Genomic DNA, 19,913 nt, shown 5'->3' with positions numbered 1-19,913 from the left:
AGGAAGAAGAAGAGAGTGAAGAGAGAGAGAGAGCAAGAGAGCAAGAGAGCGAGAGAGCAAGAGAGAGCGAGAGAGCGAGCATGAGAGAGCAAGCGAGGGAGAGAAGAGCAAGAGAGAGGAGAACCTACCAGGGTTAGCGCTTGGTGGGCCAGTGTTTCTGGATGAGCCATTGGGGGTCAGACCAGGAGCACCTGATAGTACACTGGCCACCGGTGCCTCTACAGACGCCTGAGAACAACACAGACACAGAATTTATTTACAATTCCATTATTTACTTTAAAAAAAAAAAAATCAATGGAAGATGCAAACATTCCACATCACCAGAGAAGAAGAAGACAACAAAAGTCAGTTTACAATTTCTTTTTTCCCCTTTTTTTTTTTTAACTAAAAATAAGCGATGAGGATGCAAACATTCCAGAAGCACCAGAGAAGACGACGACGACAAGGAAAAATCACTTACCGAGAGAGATGAGCTGCTTGGGGGGACAACAGACCCGGACACATGGGTGCTACAGAGAGAGAGAGAGAAAAGAGAGAAAAGAGAGAGAGAGAGAGAGAGAGAGAGAGAGAGAGATGGACAGAGAGAGAGAGAGAGAGAGAGAGCAAGCGAGAGAGAGCGAGAGATGAGATTTAAACCAATCGTTTAATGTATAATTTTCACCAGGTCAGATTACAATTTTAAGCCATATGAGTAGAGAGGAGGTTGGAGAGAGAGAGAGAGAGAGAGAGAGAGAGAGAGAGAGAGAGAGAGAGAGAGAGAGAGAGAGAGAGAGAGAGAGAGAGAGAGAGATGTCCTTTGTCTCAGCTAGGAGATGTGTGGTGTGCGTGTGGTGCAGTGAGCTCCTGCCCTACCTGCTGAGTGCTGCCATGGAAACACTGTGGGAGGGCGTGGCCACAGGTGACTCGGCGGGCGACTGATGAGAGGGGACGTCAGCCTTCAATACTGCAGAGAGAGACTTTTCATTACCATATTGATATTGTATTCCATCGATTACTTAGGTTGATCTCTAAATGCACTTCATGTCCTAAACATATGGTGTACTTTGGTGACACTGATGCAAACAGGTATGGCAAAGCAAATTTGAATGAGAGAGAGAGAGAGAGAGAGAGAGAGAGAGAGAGAGAGAGAGAGAGAGAGAGAGAGAGAGAGAGAGAGAGAGAGAGAGAGAGAGAGAGAGAGAGGATGGAGAGGATGAAGAAGTGAACAGAGAGAGAATAAAGAAGTGAAGCAGTGTAGCTGACCGTCTGTAGAACTAATCATGTGCGGGTGAACAGGCCCAGGCCACGTACCATCCTGAGAGGTGGAGGTTCTCACTTCACTGTAGCCATTCTGGGGAAGAGAAAAGAAAGAAAATGGCCATTAGAACACAGAGCTTCATCATCCCTAAGACACCCACACATAGAGCTCCCATTACATTACATGTTGGTAATACACTAGCTTTACTCTCCCGGTTACTTTGCTCTCCTTGTTAAATTAGTTGGGTAAAGTGTAACAAATCATTAGCCTGATAAACCAGCCTAAATGTGAGACTTGATGTGTAATTTAGTCTGGCCCCGATGAACGATACATCCGAAGATTGTTGAGAACAACCTGATGTTTTTCAAACCATGCCTGTGCCTAATAGGCCAGCGCTTTCACCAATTAGCGATCTTTCTCGTTGAATGCTTTCCCAACGTTGCGAGCTTCGTCGTCACTCCCTCAAAACCCTGCCCGCTTTCATACAAAACAAATTAAAAACAAATCTCTGCATTGTGATTAGCTCGCCAGAATCAGGGCACAGTGTTCAAAATGTTTTCGATCCGAGGCCAGACCCACTCGCCAGCCAAACATTTTTAGCGTCCAGCGGGTGGCGCTGGTTTACTAGGCTAACAAACCATTGCAACAACATGTAACAGTTGTATTGTACCTTAGGGTGAGATTTAGGGTTCTATTTAGTTTCTCCTGACCGCCAGGGGCGGTGCTTTCAGCACATGGATATTCATCACACGAACACTCAGGTTGAGTAATAATGAAACAAAGTCCCTTGTGACCTGGGTGATGTCAGCCGGTGACACCGTGACCGGGGTCAAAAGATCGATGAACCCAGGAAATGACCTCTTGGGAAATCTTAGAACCGTGGTTATATACATAACCCTCGTTTTGTAGATCACAGGTGCATTGCTCAAGGGCGCTGCAGCCCTATCCCCACACTGCTCCAGGGACTGTAACCAATACCCTGAAATATCTGACAGTTGCTTTGGATATAAGCGTCAGCTAAGTGTAATGTAATGCAGTGTAATGATTAGAGATGATTACGTACAGTGCAATTGCACAATATTACATGTCAATAGACGGTAAAAATAAAGAGTTACCCTGGATGTTTTATCCAAAGGAACTTTGGGCTAGGAGCCTGGCTCAGGGTTACTAGAGCCTTTCGATTCCCACCCCAACTCCCTAACTATTACGGTACATGCCCATTGCAAGCACGGGACGTAAGCGAAACGAGTCCAAATGCATCCGTGATCAGCCCGAAAACAGTTAGAACATACGAAAACAGATTATACCTTGCACACCAAAGTGCAGTGTCAGCGCAGCGCACGGATGGGGCCCACGAGCGGGAGCCCAAATAAGTGAGCATAGCAGCTTGAAATAGACCTATGTCTATTTTCTGCACAGGCCTGCGCGTGGTATGAACGGTCTCCCACTGGAATGCATGGTCTTAGAAGTGTGGGGCGGGATGCCGATTCCCAAGGATCGAACGTGCATGCAGACCATCCAGTGTGAAAAGAACAACTGTATTGGCAGAGGACGCGCTCAACTTCTTGGAAAAACGAAAGTCCTTGGGTGCAAGATAAAAAGCGTCAACTTAAGGAAGAAAAATCCGCACTCACAAACTGCGTCTCATTATTTATTTATATTACCACCATGTCCAAAAAGCAAACGCGTTTCGGCTAACAAGCCTTCATCAGTGCGTAGTTTGTGAGTGCGGATTTTTCTTCCTTAAAAGAACAACTGAACAGCCCGTTTAACAACCTCTCATGCTCGCGCTACCCCTGTCCCCATCCCCGCACACACACGCAAACCTTGCATGTGAATGTATCGTTACGGCCACAGGCGTTTTTTGCATTGAGCAAGGTCGGGCAATTGTCCAGGGCCTCGTCCAATCAGGGGCCTCGTCATCACATTAGGCCGGCCACACATTGGCTCCGACAGCACTGCGGCGCACTTTCGCTTCCGACGTAATTCGGACCCCCAAACCCAATTTCACAAGAAACTTAACATTGAAAGTCAATTGGCGGCACAGACAAAATAGAACTCGTCTCTAATTGCTATCCGACATCCGCGAATGTCCGCGGACATCGGCGCCAGTGTGCAGGGTTCTATTGAAAACAATGGAATCAAACTTTTGCGGAGCAGTGCTCAGCACTTTGTCGGAGCCTATGTGCAGAAGCCCTTACGGTGTTGGCTTTCCTGCATTTATGCATCATCGAGTATTATGGCGGGGGCCTCAAAATTGTTCTTTGCCCAGGGCCTCAGATTTCCTGAAACTGCCACTGGTTACGGCATTGCTTCCCCACACCAGCAGGAACAGGAACACCCATGCACCGACTCATCCAATTATCTAGGCCCGCGATCGCAGATTGGCAGCAGAGCGCTGCAGGAGAGCACGTTGATATGATACGGGGCTGTGAACTTCAGTCGGTTCACTTCACGCTTAAGATGATGATTACACATCAGAAAGAGAGTGGGGGAATGTGATCTTGGCGATTATGATCCTGGCATGACCGTCGGTGCCAGACAGGCTCGGTCTCGGAGAACCGTTTACTCAGAATGGTGTGAAAAGAAAAAAAAAAGAAAAAAAAGAAAAAGGAAACCCACACACATCTTGCAAGCAGCAGTTTTGCAGATGGAAATGGCTTGCTGACTGATGAAAGGAGCTGTGATGGGGAATAGCCAAGCTGTTCAGAGGAGACAGCAGGGTTGCCAGTCAGTAAAAACTGTTTTGAACAATTGTAGCAAAGCAGAAAAGCATATCAGAGCACGCGAAATACACCTAGAGCCTTGGGGACTACAAAAAAACACTGAATACCACATTATGCTCCACGCCTGCCAGCCAAGGACGGAGAGAGAGAGAGAACAAGAACGAAAGACCGTGCAAGAGCTAGACACAGAGAGAGAAAGCAAGTGAGTGAGCAAACGAGAGAAATTAATACCATGCATTCTGTGTACTCTTCCAAGGCTTCCATCCATGCCAGTTATGCATGATTTGATTTAGAGAGAGAGATAGGGACAGAGAGAGCCAGAGAATCAGAGAGCGAGAGAGCAAGAAAGAAAAAGAGAGAGCAAGAGAGAGAGAGAGAGAGAGAGAGAGAGGGAGAGAGAGGGAGAGAGCAAGAGCGAGAGAGAGAGCGGGACAGAGAGAGCAAGAGAACCAGAGAGAGCAAGAGAGAGAGCGATAGAGAGAACGAGAGAGAGAGAGAGCGAGAGAGGGAGAGGGAGGTGGCATGAGAGAGAGCCAGAGAGAGAAAGGGAGAGAGTGAGAGTGAGAGCGAGAAAACTGAGCTCGTAGTGCTCAGCACAGGCTCATCAGAGGCGGACAAGGCTGCTAAACGCTGGAAAATGGGAGTCTGTTGAGTCTGATGAGTCTCCATTTCCGTCGGGCCTCACAGATGGCCGGGTCAGGAATTGGCAGAGACGCCATGATTCCATGGACCCAACCTGCTCTGGGTCTAACACTCGGGCCAGGGTGCTGATTTATCTTGCCTTCTCAGGCACAGATCAGAGGGTTATACTAGGAGTAAACTAGGTTACGTTAAGAGGTAAATCATCACATAGATTTTCTTTTATCATGGCCATCAAGTGTGTGGATGAAATTTGGCAATTTCACCACTTTCTATACAAGTAAGTGGCTTCATAGACAATCTGGTTTACTACAAAATGGCACATTAAAATGGCAGCATGAGTGTAAAGGCAGAGATTGGAGGACCACACACTAACTCCCACCGTAGCTCCGATGCAGAGGTTGCCAAACCCTCTTTACTTACACATAGGAGTTACTCTGCCTTTTTGCAAATTCATGCACCTCAGAACATTCTGCATTTTGTATGATTGCTCTTGAAGGAACAATAGGTGAATAAATGCCAGCACATTGTGTGGTACTAAACATTATAGTAGAGCTCTTGCCAATTTCCACATGCCGTTGCCTTGCTCATGCTACCCCTGATTTGTTACTAGGCGTTGCATTCCCCCCAACGCAGCCCTTAAAAAGACCCTAACGGTTCTGACCGCACAAACACACCACCAAAGAAGGCAAAAGCTACAAAGCGACGCTAGAAGCGTCACAAACGACAAAAGTGAGAAAGTATGACCATTTAAAGCAGAATGCAAGCATTCCAACATTCTGATTGCCTGCTGCAGCTGTCGCTGTCCCTCATCATGGCTCATCATCATAATATTTGGTGAAGTTCAACTACAAATGGTCGCTTAAAACGCAGCTGGTCACCCAAATTGTTTCTGTCTCTTCTGTCACCAGCTTGTCCATACAAAGTCAATCCAGTGTTGCCTTTGGTGTGTTTGGGCAGTAATGGAGGCATCATTTTTTTATAACATCTCGACGTACTCCAAACATCATCCCAAAAGTAGAGCAACATCAGTAGACACCTTACAACACAGCAGTACATTTTGGGTTGATGCAACACAACCACATATGCCACAGACCATCATACACCAATTTCATATTACAACACAGTCATATGAAAACAACACAATTTTCCCAGTCAGTGAGAGTGGGGTTTCACAGTTTACAGAGTATAGAGTGGGGTTGGGTAGTGGGAACGGGCAGTGAGAGTGAAAGCGAATGAGAGTGAGTGTTAGGGGTGGGCGGTAACCGCGGTATAATATCGTGTGCAGTATTTTTTCATCAATGATAGAGATTTTGTCTCATACCGTCTACCGCAATAGCGCATTGCGTCCTGTAGATGTAGAGTTATTAGATTAAAAGTTTAAAATATGTTTTCAAATGATTTGAATGACAAGAATTCCCACATAGAAGATAAAACAATGTCTGACCAGTCATTTCCAAAAAATAAAATGCTTTGATCATTTTGCCACAAAACGCTTAATTTTAACATTTTATTCACAAATGTACAATACCGTGATGTATGCCGTGATATATACCGTGGCTAAAATTATACCGAGGTATACATTTTTGGCCATACCGCCCACCCCTAGTGAGTGTAGTAACTAGGTGTCTTACTGTTAGCGGGGCTGGATCCTACACATAATATGACAACAATTCAATTTTCCCAGTCAGTGAGAGTGGGGTTTCACAGTTTCCAGAGAATTGAGTGAAGCTGGTTAGAGGGAACGGGCAGCGAGAGTGAGAGCGAGTGTAGTAGGTGGGTGTCTTACTGTTAGCGGGGCAGGATCCTACACATAATATGACAACAATTCAATTTTCCCAGTCAGTGAGAGTGGGGTTTCACAGTTTCCAGAGAATTGAGTGAAGCTGGTTAGAGGGAAAGGGCAGCGAGAGTGAGAGCGAGTGTAATCGGTGGGTGCCTTACTGTAAGCGGGGCCGGCTCCTGTGGGACAGACACTACCCTCTGTGTGCTGCTGGGTACGGCGGTGGCGGTGGGCAGGCCGCGCGACGGGGCCGGGTAAACAGAGTCCAAGGAGCTGGCCACCGAATCACTGCCAAAGCAAGCCAAAGAAGTCAAACAGTTTAGTGCCGTTTTGTTTTGCTTTTTTCGACCAGACACCTTGTAAACACCTTGGCTGGTTGGTGGTACACTCAAGCACCTGTGAACCACACACACACACAACCTGGAAGACACAGTCCATTTCTCATCACCAGTCAAATTCCTAGCCAGGCCATGCCCTCCTAGTGACGCACCACCTTCAGCGGTGCTACTAGATTTGAAAGTCGATGATTATCAGGCTACAAATTCCAGGACTGCACTAACATTACACGTTCCAAATATGACATTTTACACACAAACAGTACAGTCGAAGTCGGATATCACTGCTCATCTGTATCCGATGTGCAGGATTTGGTGATGCCTTATAAATAGAAGGAAAACAGACAAAGATAAGAAGATAACAGGTTCAGTAATGTCTTTTTCTTAAAGTGTGTGGATTTTTCCTTCGACTTCACACACAAACTAGTATTGTGATGTTAGTGAACGAATCAATTCTTTTTGAACAGCTTCTAAACGAGACGAGACGTTTTTTTGAACAGCTTTTGACGGGATCCGGATCATAGTGGCTCGTTCCTTTGAAAGAGCCATAAATCCTATCTATAACACAAACAAACACAAAATCCATTGATGCCGTATGCCAGGGCTATTCAAATGGCGGCCCTGGGGCCAGAAGCGGCCCTTGGACAGCAAGGTTCTGGCCCCCCACAAGCCCCTTCAAATACAGAATCGTTTTTTAGAATTTAGAGATAAAAGTATGGGCTCCGTTATCATGCTGAAACGGGACAGGGGACGTTAAAATGCAGGAAATTACATCTAAGAAATGCAAAATCTTCTGGGGGAGGAACCCCAGAGCCTCCACTTCAATGACGTCTTCATATTTTTTTCGGCAACCATAATATATACGTATAGTTCGGCCCCTTTACTGGGAGGAATTTGAAAAAATGGCCCTCGTTGAAATATAATTGAATACCCCTGCCGTATGCCATACCTTGCGGATCTGGGGGGCAGGCTGCTCTGTGGGAGGGGCTCCTGGGGGGGCTGCTCCAGGCTGCTGTCTGGCTGGGCGGTCTCCATGGCGATGGGTTCTGAGGCGAAGTCCAGAGCGCCAAACTGCACGTTCAGGCCGCTGACGTCGGCGGTGCCAGGCATTTCTACTGCAGACGACGGGATCTAAACAAACAAGTGGCAACGCACACCAAGATGAGAATGAGTCTGAAGATGGCAAATTGAAGCATGCAAGTACATTTATACATGTTTGTTATTGGTGCTTTGGAATTACTCTACCACGCCCTCAACCACACACACTTTACACTCTTTACATCTTGCCTGGCTCTTGCCCGACCAATAGTTCCATGCAGCTTAATGAGCTCCACTACTATTGTGCAGCATTTATTGCGTCAATATCAACAAATTCCTTCAAAAACATTTTCTGTTGATCTAAAGCGTCAATACAGTCTATAATATGTCCTGTGACTCCTCAATGCCAGCTGCCATTGATATCAAAGCAATAAATGCTCAGCTTTATTTTTGAGTGCAGAAATGGAATGCTACATGCTCCCAGACCTCTGTGTGTGTTGACCTCCAGGGGGGTCCAGAGCTCAAACACACAGAGGTCTGGTAGGAACCAGGCTACTTCACATCCACACCTTCTGAAGAGGTCTTACTGTACTGTATATACGGTTTCATGTTGTACAAATTGGATTAAATGTTTATCTTCGTGCATGTGCAGTTAGCAGTTGAGTGGAAAGTGTGTGTGTAGACATGCATGCACACTACAAAGCACAGCAGTATCCAGCAGGCCTTGCCTTGGATGGAGGTAGGGGCCTGCGTTTCATGGGCCGGGTTCGGAGGGGTGCGGGGGCCTCGGGGCCCGACGAAGCCCGGAGAGCGGAGCCCTCGGGCAGCGCAGGGTGAGACGACTCCGCCGTGGCAACAGACTGCTGCAAGGCATGCTGGGAGAGGATTGCAGATGGCTCTGGCTGTGGAGGCACTTCGACTGCAAAGGAGAAAACAAGAGCAATCAGAGATAGCAGCAACCTTGCACAATGCCAATGCCTAGTGCTGTGTGTTTGGGGACACCCTCAGCAGACCAAAAACACTGCAGGTGGACACACAAACAGACAAGCAAACAAACACAGACAGGGTCATTGCAATACCTCACCATTTTCATTTATTAAGCACATTTAAAAACACAGTGAACACTGTAAAGCGTCTGGCTCAAAATGAGCAATGACAGACACGCAGTGTTAACACAACACCAACATGCAATTGCACAGGTAGGTCTTTGCTGAATTCTTTTCATAATTCGTAACTAGGCTTATGAAAGAAGAATGTTAGGTCACGCTTCATCACCTTCGTTTGCATTGTTCCACTTAGAACAATGCCGGGTAGAAATGAGTTATCGCAGAGACAAGTTCCACTTTCAGTTCAGGAGGCCTGAACAGAGCAAATCAAAATGCTGCAATAACATGCTGGTCAACTTTGAGGAACTTCTATGAAAATGTGGGAATATCTACAGAAAACATTTTTTTCTGCAGAATTCATCTATTCATGTACCAGCATGCCAAATGAAAGTCTTTATATTGTTCAGCTGTTACATTCTGGCCTTCAGAACTTTTTCCAGGAAAATAATGGCTGAACAGAATCGACACCCCTCTCCCCTTGTAAAACGGTCTGTAACTTGGAAAGAATAACACTTCACTACAGCTTAAAGCGATAATGTACTATTTTACATCTCTCCTTCAGTTAAATAATTTAGTTCAGCTTCTCTTCTTTTCTTTTCTTTTCTTTTCTTTTCTGTCAGCCCTTCTCCTTGTCTGGTGATGCTAACAATTACCATTGAATCTTATAAATTCAGTGATAACACAGGGACTCAGGGAATGGCTGGAAGTACAGGAAAGAAAGGCAAAACTCTGATTTAACTCAAGTGGAGGTGCAAAATGAGCTTTAAGGGGAGATTTCAATCCCTTTCTCTTGGATGTCCAAAAGAGGAGGGGAGAGAATCGACTGAGAAAAAAGCGGAAAAGTCGTCACTGTGTGCAACTACTCACTCAGTACCGACTAGCCAAAAATGTATTTTTTCCCCTCATTTTTGAACCTGGAGCAACAATAGCTTGGACTAAAGAGCACCAGGGCAGGACTATCAATAAGGGCTAGTGGCACAGTGCGCCCAGGGGCACCAAGCATTTTGGACCAGTGAAGTAGCACCCCGAGACACAGACTTTACAAATAGTGTTCATAAAGGGGGCAGCGGTGAAGTATCATAGCGCCCAGGGGCATCACATTGGCACAGACCTGAGAGAGAGCACCCAAATCCAGGAAGCCAAACAATCGGTATAAGACCATCAATCTTCTCCAAACTCAAAGTAGTACTCACTGTGTGTTGGGGCAGTGGTCCTGCTGCTCTCTGACAAGGAGGAGGAGGAGGAGGAGGAGGCGGCGGCGATGGAGGGGGGTGGCATGTGTGTGGGTGGGCTGACGCTGGGAGTGGGGGTGAAGTGTGTGCGAGCGTGCGTGTGCGTCTCTGGTGCCGCGGTGCTTGTAGAGGAGGCGGAGGGGAGAGAAGCGGGGAGAGAAGAGGGAAGAGGAGCGGGAAGAGAAGAGGGTAGAGAAGAGGGGAGAGAGGAGGGGATGGCTGAAGAGGAGGGAGAGGAGGAGGAGGAGACGGCGATGTCCAGGGGCGGGGCTTCGGCCCTGCCTATAGCGCCGCTTCCTGGCATCTCCGGGGCGGCGGGGGGGTCCGCAGCAGCAGCAGGTGGGGGAGGGGGAGGATGGTGGTGGACCGCCTTTGCCATCGCCGACGAGCCACCGCTTATCCCAGTGGACTGAAGAGGACAGATTGCATTATATTAGATTACTCTAAAGGGCTGAACCGAACTGAATTTCAGAAAAAAAATTGAAATTGCGATTTATCTGACAGATACTGCGATTTCAAATTCCACCACTATTTTTCCCTTAATTTAAATCAAGTTTCAGTGCATGGGGCTCTGTTCTCATGCTCCACAACAGTTGCTCTGGTTCAAATGACTTTGCTGGCGAGTGACCTGTTCACATGTAGCATGGCGCTTTATGATTGGTAGCTGATACAGAGCCTTTCTATCAGAGCTATCTGTTGTTTTCTACACCACACAGGAAGGACGGTAGGCAGATTATATATTAGTGCCATTATTGACAAAACAAAACATGGACTAGTTTAGGAGCACGTTTTTTCTGGCTTTGACTATCCCAAAAACAGATTGTCTGAGATCACGATTTTCGGGCTAAAACGATAGGTCTTTCAGTCCTATTACTCTACATTACATTAGATTACATTGAACTTTGAGGTCATTACACATGCACAACTGCAAGGTTATAAGAGATGCAGTTTCACATCTAATCAGAAGTGTGAACAGCAGAGATACCAAAATGTAAGTAAATGTAGTGTAAATGTGTATGCAGAATATGCAGATTAAATGCAGTGATTTACAACCAGTGAAAGTAAGTCATGAAGGTGAATATGGAGGTCAACTTGGAGGGCTACTTACAGATGCTGCAGCAGCATAGCTGTGAGTGGTTGTCCATGCATTGCTGTGTGCTTGTGTGTGTTGGGAGTTGGTGAACACAAGGCTTTGGCCCAGGGTCTCCGGGTCAGCCTCCACAGCGCCCTCTGCTGCCTGAGACATCAACGTGCACAGATCCATACTGCAGAGAGAGAGAGAGAGAGAGAGAGAGAGAGAGAGAGAGAGAGAGAACACAAGAATGAGAACAGCATGAGTTCTGAGTCAGCTAATTTGGTGAAAATAGTGAACGTAAAATAAAGCATTGTAATCACAAAATCATAGATCGCATGTAGCTATAAGTGCTTAAACAATAAGATTTTAAAAAGCATCGATCAGCAAATTTTATAGAAATACATAAATACCACATCACTTAAAAAAAACCCATTATAAAATCAAGTCAGGCTAAAACTAGTTTAAAAGCACAATATATTCAAGGTGAATAACTCCGGTACCTGTTTGCAGATGTGATGTGTGCACCGCCCACCAGGGCACTTGAGGATGTAAACACTTTGGTCTCCAACAGCTGAAGGAACCCAAACACAGGTAAGTGGATTAGGTGACGTGTTAAGTCAAAGAGGACGTGTTTTCTTCACATCAAGATGCATGGGTATGTGTGAACCGCAATTGCTGTGTTATAGTGGGTCAAGCACTATTAAAAAGTGTATTTTTTTACATTTAAAGTATACTTCAGAGACGCACCAACAAGACGGAAGAGCGCGGTGTGTGGAAGATAACTATCATTTAAAGTATAAAAAACACTTTTTTTACAGCCCTGATGAAGGCCATCGTCGGCCGAAACATGTTGGCATTTTTTAACAGCTCCATCATGAACTAGCTAAGTTTATTAAAAGCTTTTTAAGAAGAAGAGTGGATATGTTTCATTTTAAAAAATACTTCTATGGCAAGTTTGACTTGGGTTTCTCGTGAGATCACGAGATCTCACAAAATCTGTTAACCTTGTTTAAAAATTTTCATTACTGTTTGTGTGTGTGTGTGTGTGTGTGTGTGTGTGTGTGTGTGTGTGTGTGTGTGTGTGTGTGTGTGTGTGTGTGTGTGTGTGTGTGTGTGTGTGTGTGTGTGTGTGTCTGCATGCATGCGTGCGTGTGTGCGTGCTCACATCTTCACTCCAGTCCTCAGCAGCCCAGTCGTCTACAGCATTATTCTTCCAGGAGCCTGCAAAGGAAACAGCAGACTTCAACCACAGCATCATCACCATCGTGTGTGTGCGCGTGCGTGCGTGTGTGCGTGCGTCAGGGCTTGACACTGGCACTTGCCAACCGGCCAAATGCTGGTAAAACATGGTTGAGGCTACTAACAATTGCAGTGTCACTAGTCATTTTGCCAGGTAACTTTATTCTTTTATGTGACGAATCACAGTAGTTGCATCAAGAATATTCTAAAGAAAAAAAAAACTGACAACAAAACTTTGGCTAGCCAAAAGGCTAAATGGCTAAAACCCATAGGCATAGTGGCCAGTGACCAAAAAAAGTTAACGTCAAGCCCTGGTGTGTGTGTGTGTGTGTGTGTGTGTGTGTGTGTGTGTGTGTGTGTGTGTGTGTGTGTGACAATGGCCCCGTTTCAATAACTCAAGGTGCTCAGACAGACCCATAACAAGAGGCAGAGGGTGGGGGAGAGGGAGAGAGAGCTTGGGCAAGGAAAGGAGAGTATCTATTTTTGCCCAGGCCGGCAGGGAGATTAGGGTCATGGCTAACTGGGTTGGCCTGGCTGAGCTGGGAGGGAATATCAATTTAATAGGTTTTGGTGATGACACACCATCCTCTTTGCTGTGTCAACAACAACGCAGCGTTTCCCGGCCGTGCTAGCATGTGTGTAGCGTAGCTATTCCCGCCTGTGATAGCATGTGTGTAGCGTAGCTATTGCCCGCCTGTGCTAGCAGCATGTGTGTACTGTAGGCTGCCGGGTATCGCATGTTGAACTGGCATTTACTAGAAGTACCAGCGGTGTGTCTGGCCAAAGTATCGTGTACACAACAACAAGGTTTGCAGAAACAGGCCATCGGTAGACTTGAGACGTAATTCAACTTCCAACCCACAGAATGTCCAGAGGAAAACTCCTTTAGAAGTTATAGTTATAGTGGTGCTTAAGTACTTAAGTAATCTGATCATTTTAGTAGTTTAGATGTTTGCTTCAATACAGCTATCTGAAATTGTAAGAAAGAATGCAAAATAATAATAAAAACAATAGAAACCATAGAAAACAGCATATCTGCCAAAAAAATATTGAACTTGTGTACCATTTCTTCCACCCTTGCATTTCAAAACTAGTTTGCACCATCCTACACCAGCCAATACACTGAATTTACCACCTCAAAATACCCAAGAGCCTAATTCCATTTTCATGAGTAGTCAAAGCTTCTCCAGACAGACACTCGAATTACCTCTAATTACAAGCTAGAGGTTTTCAGGAAGCCCTCTGTTCACTTCCGCTCAGGGAATCAAGATGAACACCCTTTTCACACGCTGACAATGCCAATAAAACAAAAACAAACAAAAAAAAAACCCACCATGGCACAAATCATAGCAAATCCAAGTTGCCCATGTAATCCACATATAAAATAAGTTATCAGACAAGTTCAGACATAAAATCAAAATCAGAGCTCTGTTGTGAAATATTGTGTCATCTCCCAATCTTGCATCTGGCAAAACTCTGACTTGTAAAACTGCTTTTTCAGAGGTAGAGGTATAATGTTGTACTATTGAAAATCATGAGTCATGAATCACAAGAAATTCGAGTTAGTTCTCCTGACATCCATTACCAACAGGCCCCATTGCAACACTTGAGGACAATGCAAATTCCTAAGAATGAACTCGGTCTGCACTGCACTGCTCAGATTCAAAACCAAAACACATTCTATTGCACTTTCCCGAGCTAGATGACTGTAGTTTGCGGCGTGCCAACCACAATAGCACGAGACAACAATACAACACATTAGCGGCCATCCAGCAGTATGCTAATTAACCAACTGTGCTGCATCTCCAAGAGCTAAGCGGGCAGGCACACACCTGTCTAAGCACTGGGCCACTTGGATGCTAATACTACAGAGCACCACAGGACCTTTGCTGATCTTGCACCCTTGAAGCTAAACAACACTGATTAAGGACTTGAACTAGACATTGCCACCCCATTTATTGCACTCTGTGCTCATGTTGGTTCAAAGCTGTTATGGTCAAACCCTACCCTATTTGCCTGAGGACATTACTCATCTTTAGGTTTAAAGCCAAAATATTAACAGAACACAATTGCATAAAATTCCTGTGTTTAAGAGATTTCAGAGATTGCTCATAACATTCATGGGTCATAAAATTCCTCCTTAAGTCTCTTACGTCATCACCACACACACACAAAAAGCAAGGCATTTCAAGCACACTGGGGTAAGCAGACAGCAGCTTTAAAAGGCATTCTACCAGCATTCAAGATCACTCTTCTGTCATATAGTCAGGTTTCACTGTAGGCTCCTTTGTGGCAGATTTAGGGCAAAGTCACCATAACCCTAAGCAGAACAATACAGTCCTTCCGGGTTTCCTACATCAACTAAGCTTTGTATTTGTGGGACTCCACAGCCATACAAATTCATTTATAAGTAGTAAGTTTCCATTCTGATCTTTTCAGATGGTTTTCAATTAGTCTGCACCTAGGATAAGGAAGGTGGAATGTGTCAGCGTTTGTTTTGAATGAATAATATAGACTGGGCCCTTCCGTGGCTTAATGTTAGGGCACTCGTGTGCTATGTGGCCGACCCGGGTTCGAATCCGGCTCGGGTCCTTTGCCGCCCCTTCCCCATCTCTCTCTCCCAACTCGCTTCCTGTCATTACTTCACTATCCTATCGAAATAAAGGCAAAAAACGGCCACCCAAAAAATAATATATATATATATAAATAATAACAATGTAGACTGACCTGCTCCTCCTCCGTTGACCTCCGCCTCCCTGCCGTCCGTATGGCCAGCACCGCCACTGTAGTCAGCCGGATTAAACGTCCTGGGAAGAAGATGAGTATTAAATGACGTACATCACCACCACCACAGCTCGAGACAAGGCAGGCGATGCGTGTGTGCAAACGCACAGTTCCGTGCATTCCATCACACAGTGCTCGGAGTGCGCAGTTTGTGTGTATTGAAGTTCTAAATTGCAAATTTAGTTACTGGTGAAATGCATTTTTGCTGATGCTTGTTACGTAGGTAATGGACAATAGCGTACACTGTGACTTTGACGTCGTTTTTTCCTGCCCCGTATCCAGGGCTCTAAAATTAGCTTTTCTCACCACCAGACATAATAGCTAGTAGATGGTAATCTTGGAGCCAATTTACATTGATCCGTGTCTATATCGTATCTATCGCGAATGCACTGTTAATTTACACTAAAACACTGAAAAACAAGGACAGTGGCAGGGAATGATTTGAAGACGCCAGAGCCCACGTATTCACTCCAACACAGATCTGATCTAGCGCTGTGTAAACGCCTGGAATACAAGGAAAAGCGGACGCACAGTACTAGCCCATTTCCCCTTCACGTCCTGACCAGAGACTTACCCCATTCCTTGGGATGAGAACCTGCTGACGCCCGTTCCTCTGCCCCGACCTCTTCCAACTCCACCTGCAGTAGTCATTGCACACGTTACAGACATTACATGACAATACATTACACTGCTGATGTTTTTATTCAAAGCAACTTATAATTATTACGTAGTAATCTTGCTCAGGGGCACTTCAGCCACAGCCTACTGGTTGGGGCAGGATTCGAACTTGCAACAAGGAAGACTCCCTAACCTTTAGGCCATAGCTGCCTCGTTACAAACAGTTAAGAACTGGTCTGACTGGACTCAATTTGCTTGCTTCATCAACACTGAATCTTTCTCTAATAATTAGGTCATGAGTGTTTACATTCTTGGGTTTGCACGGGCGGCTGCGTTTTGAAACATACCTCTGCCACGCCCTCTGCGGTTGCCCATGTCCATCCCACCACTCTCCCCTGAGAAGCAGAAACAGAAGAAACACGGAGTCATGGGCTGGATCTCAAATGGTGCACTTGTGCACTTCGGGCACTATGTTTCAGTGCGTAACTAATACGGCATGCACACTGAAACATGAACACTAAAGTGCACAAGTGCACCATTTGAGATTCAGCCATGGTTTGATGTGTGGTTTCACAAGCAAGAAAGACAACGCACGCACGCATGCACACGCGCACAAAACTTTTTAGAGGAACAAAGAACCTGACTCAAAGCATACCAGTAAGATCACACACACAACTTTTTGCAGGTATCGAACACACTTGAACACACACAGGCACACACGTCACACACACACACACACGCACCAGGGGCTTTACATAAGCACCTGCCACCCAGCCAAATGCATGTAATCATATTCTTTTAAAAAAACAACAAAACAAAAACAACAACAACAACAACAAATCTGTGGCTGAATGGCTACTGACTTGGGGAAAACCACTAGCCACAGCGGCTGATGAGCAAGAAAAGTTAACCGCTAGCTCAGATAGACAGTTGCACACACACACAGACACACACACACACACACACACAGAGGCACAGACAGACAGACACACCTTCGCGGGGGCGGCTGCCTCCTCGTCCACGGCGGGCGGCTGCGCGACCTCTGCCTGCATCCCTCTCTCCTCTCTTCTCTCTGCTGTCTTTCATCTCAGTGGCTCCATCCTTACCCACACGCCTCTTGCCCACCGTCTCCCAGGAGCTCTGTCACACATACAGACACACACAATTTATGACTTGTAAGTTGTAAGTCCAGGTTACTTAGCACAAATGGTAACTACTACGCCAGCGGCCCGGGTTTGATTCTGACCCGGGTCATTTGCCGATCCTTTCCTACATCAGATCTGACAATGAGGGAGACCAGAAACGAGTGGGGAGAGAGAGATGGGGAAGGAATCGGGAAACTACCTCGGGCAGGATTCAAACCCGGGTCCACAGTGCAATAGCTCACTGAGACACATTGCCCCCAACATAGCCAGCACTTATCAGGCACTTTCTTGAGGTTTCCTGTACATTTTCTGTGTGGGTTCAGGTACTTTAGGAATTCACACCACCACCTTGTGTTGCTATGTCGTTCCATGACGTAATAGAATGATGAAAATTAGTCCATATGTAATTTCTAGCTCATGATAGTTGTTGTTGAAAATGACATCATTGATCTCAATGACATCTATATTACAACATAAAGTTAAAATTGATTGATCTGCAAAGACTGTGTAGCAGCCTAATGTCAATAATGTACCTATAACAAGGGCTATAAATTAACACCAGCCAACCGGCTAAATACTGGTGAGATTTGAGTTTGACTGGTAGAAAAGACCAACATACCAGCCACTTTGTCCCATTAGTAAGTGTGTGTTTGGGTAGTAAGATTAACATCTACCAGCCATTTTGGCTAGTGATGAAAAAAGTTCATTTAGAATCCTGCCTATAACTACTTAGCCTGAATGACTTGAAATGAATTCTACTGAGCTCGGAGCTCTTCTCAGTTGCTGCCTTTTTTGCTTTGTTTAGGGCCGCCTGGCAGCTGGCCTGCCTACCTGATCAGTCACCCCTCCCTCCAGGAGCAGGTTGATGGCTCTGTTGACGTCCTCGTTGCAATCATGGAGGGCTACCACACACTCATCCTGAGATCGCCCTGTTACCTCCACCAACTGCAGCACAAGGAGCAAAGCACAAACACGCATTAGGCTGAATGGGCACAGATAGAGAGCTCAGGAGAGTAATTCCAAGAAATCAGTAGTTATTCAGATTAAATTACCATTGAGGTGGTGGTAAATCATCTAATATAAGAGCCTGGAGTTCTTGTTGTCTTAACTAAATGACACATTTGTGCTGCCTATTAGCGGGATTACCACTTATTGCAGGTTAACCCGGCCAGCTTTATAACTTAGCCATGTTCTTGGAACAGCACCTTGGAAGACACCACACATCTGATATCAGCATCTTTGCCAAGAGCTGGCTAGCACACACACAGACACATACGTACGTACGCACACACACACACACACACACCAAAATGCCCACTTATTTACTGAATAGCACGCTGTACATGTTTGTTGTGTGTTGTTCCATAGCTCATTCACATGTACTGTAAAACGAGTGGATATTTCAAATTCCCACGAAAACAAGATAAACCTTCTGTATAGTACACACACCTGTTTGATTTTGTCCTCGAATTCTGCATCGTTTTTGTCGTAGATCATCTGAGCAAGGCGGATCTGCTCAGCAGTGGCCTGTCAAACAAACACATGCCCCTAGATGTCATGATGTCACCACCAGCGTTTCCCACACAACATCATAGTCAAGGTGAATGGGGGTTAAGCTTAAGCCCCATTCACACTACATTTGGTTAATTACGTGCATATTTCTGTTCAATTCATACTTTCTATCCATCGACACCTTCACACCTCTGTCCATCACTGACATGTGGCACGTTTCTCTGATTGTATTTCATCTGTTAGGTAGGTAAATTAAGCTCCTGCGATTAGTATCAAAATATGTACCAAATCAACGAGTGAAACCCTCTACATGTATCTGTAGGTTCCTGTAACCATCTCACATGTAGAATATGAATGGGCCTTTAGTCGCAACTATTAGAGACATGCAACCATCATGATTACAAAAGGCCATATTGGGCAATTTCATGTCTACGCAACCCCGCAGAGAAAATTACGTACGCAAATGTTGTAAAGTAACTTTAGAAATTGAATTCACAATACAATATGTAATAGTTTTTTAGGGTATCAAGTGGGAAGGGTTTGTTGTCAGGGTTGCTGTTTTAACTATTAATTCCCAGCAGAAACGCTGAGCAGATATTGGCTTGCTTTAGTGGATGGCATAACTGAAGCAGCTGTGTTTAATCCCAATTTAACTGTAAAACTGTTACTGGCAGGCCACATGGCTTCATTCTCTTAACGTCTTAACAAATGATAACAACACTCTGCCTCGATCTGGTTTATGACTGACTGTCATTGGTGTTTAAAACGGTTTGTCAGTTATCCACCTTTTGTGGTTAATAGCCATGACAACATCACTACTCATACCACACGCCCTGGGGCCTATACTACAAAGCTGGTTCATGCTTGGCTGGTTCTTAAGAAAATGAGGATGATTTACCTCTTAACTTAATCTGGTTTACTCCTGAACCTGCTTTGTAGTATAGGCCCCTGGTGCCTCACAGCAACCCAAACACATAACGAATAGTTCAGTTCAGTAAACCCCCATCCAGAAGCCACAGCCTACCTGTATCTGTTTCTGATGAGGTGTGTGTGTAGAGAGGGAAGGGTTTGCTCCAGAGGGGTCATTGACTAAAGCAGTCATCATCAGCAGGAAATACAAAACTATGTCTGTACAAAAGAGAAGTCTGAAACAAAGACACAAAGAAAGGAGACAGGTCACAAGGTGATCAACCAACTCACAAACACACTCACTCAAACAGGACCTCAGCAGTTGATCGACCACTCACTCACTCACTCACTCAAACAGGACCTCGGCAGTTACGACAACGATGTCTGGACCCTGAACGTCATTCAACTACACTGGAAGCAAAATAGTTTGTACTGGACCAAGGCCCCTTGGGCAGCCACTGGTGTTGCTAAAGAGTACAACGCTCAGCTATGTATAGCTTTCCAAGTCATCTCCTCAGTATTGCCATCGGTTGGC

At 45.4% G+C, this 19,913-nt stretch overlaps 1 protein-coding gene across 1 annotated transcript in view; it reads right to left on the bottom strand.

Moving 5' to 3' along the window:
• LOC134443897 (ubiquitin-associated protein 2-like) overlaps positions 1-19,913 on the bottom strand; it is a 33,461-nt gene that overhangs the window by 11,748 nt on the left and 1,800 nt on the right. The window contains exons 2-19 of the mRNA XM_063193431.1: positions 19,494-19,614; positions 18,407-18,484; positions 17,789-17,902; positions 16,805-16,952; positions 16,160-16,207; positions 15,769-15,832; positions 15,138-15,217; positions 12,337-12,392; positions 11,672-11,742; positions 11,205-11,361; positions 10,058-10,505; positions 8,487-8,677; positions 7,670-7,851; positions 6,547-6,673; positions 1,291-1,330; positions 853-943; positions 461-509; positions 129-228 (exon numbers count right to left, since the gene is read on the bottom strand). Coding sequence (XP_063049501.1) covers positions 129-228; positions 461-509; positions 853-943; positions 1,291-1,330; positions 6,547-6,673; positions 7,670-7,851; positions 8,487-8,677; positions 10,058-10,505; positions 11,205-11,361; positions 11,672-11,742; positions 12,337-12,392; positions 15,138-15,217; positions 15,769-15,832; positions 16,160-16,207; positions 16,805-16,952; positions 17,789-17,902; positions 18,407-18,484; positions 19,494-19,614 — 2,165 coding nt within the window. The remainder of the gene's footprint in view (positions 1-128; positions 229-460; positions 510-852; positions 944-1,290; positions 1,331-6,546; positions 6,674-7,669; positions 7,852-8,486; positions 8,678-10,057; positions 10,506-11,204; positions 11,362-11,671; positions 11,743-12,336; positions 12,393-15,137; positions 15,218-15,768; positions 15,833-16,159; positions 16,208-16,804; positions 16,953-17,788; positions 17,903-18,406; positions 18,485-19,493; positions 19,615-19,913) is intronic.

Source organism: Engraulis encrasicolus, chromosome 3 (assembly GCF_034702125.1).
Source record: "Engraulis encrasicolus isolate BLACKSEA-1 chromosome 3, IST_EnEncr_1.0, whole genome shotgun sequence".
NCBI lineage: Eukaryota > Metazoa > Chordata > Actinopteri > Clupeiformes > Engraulidae > Engraulis > Engraulis encrasicolus.
This window is presented reverse-complemented; position numbering and strand designations above follow the sequence as displayed.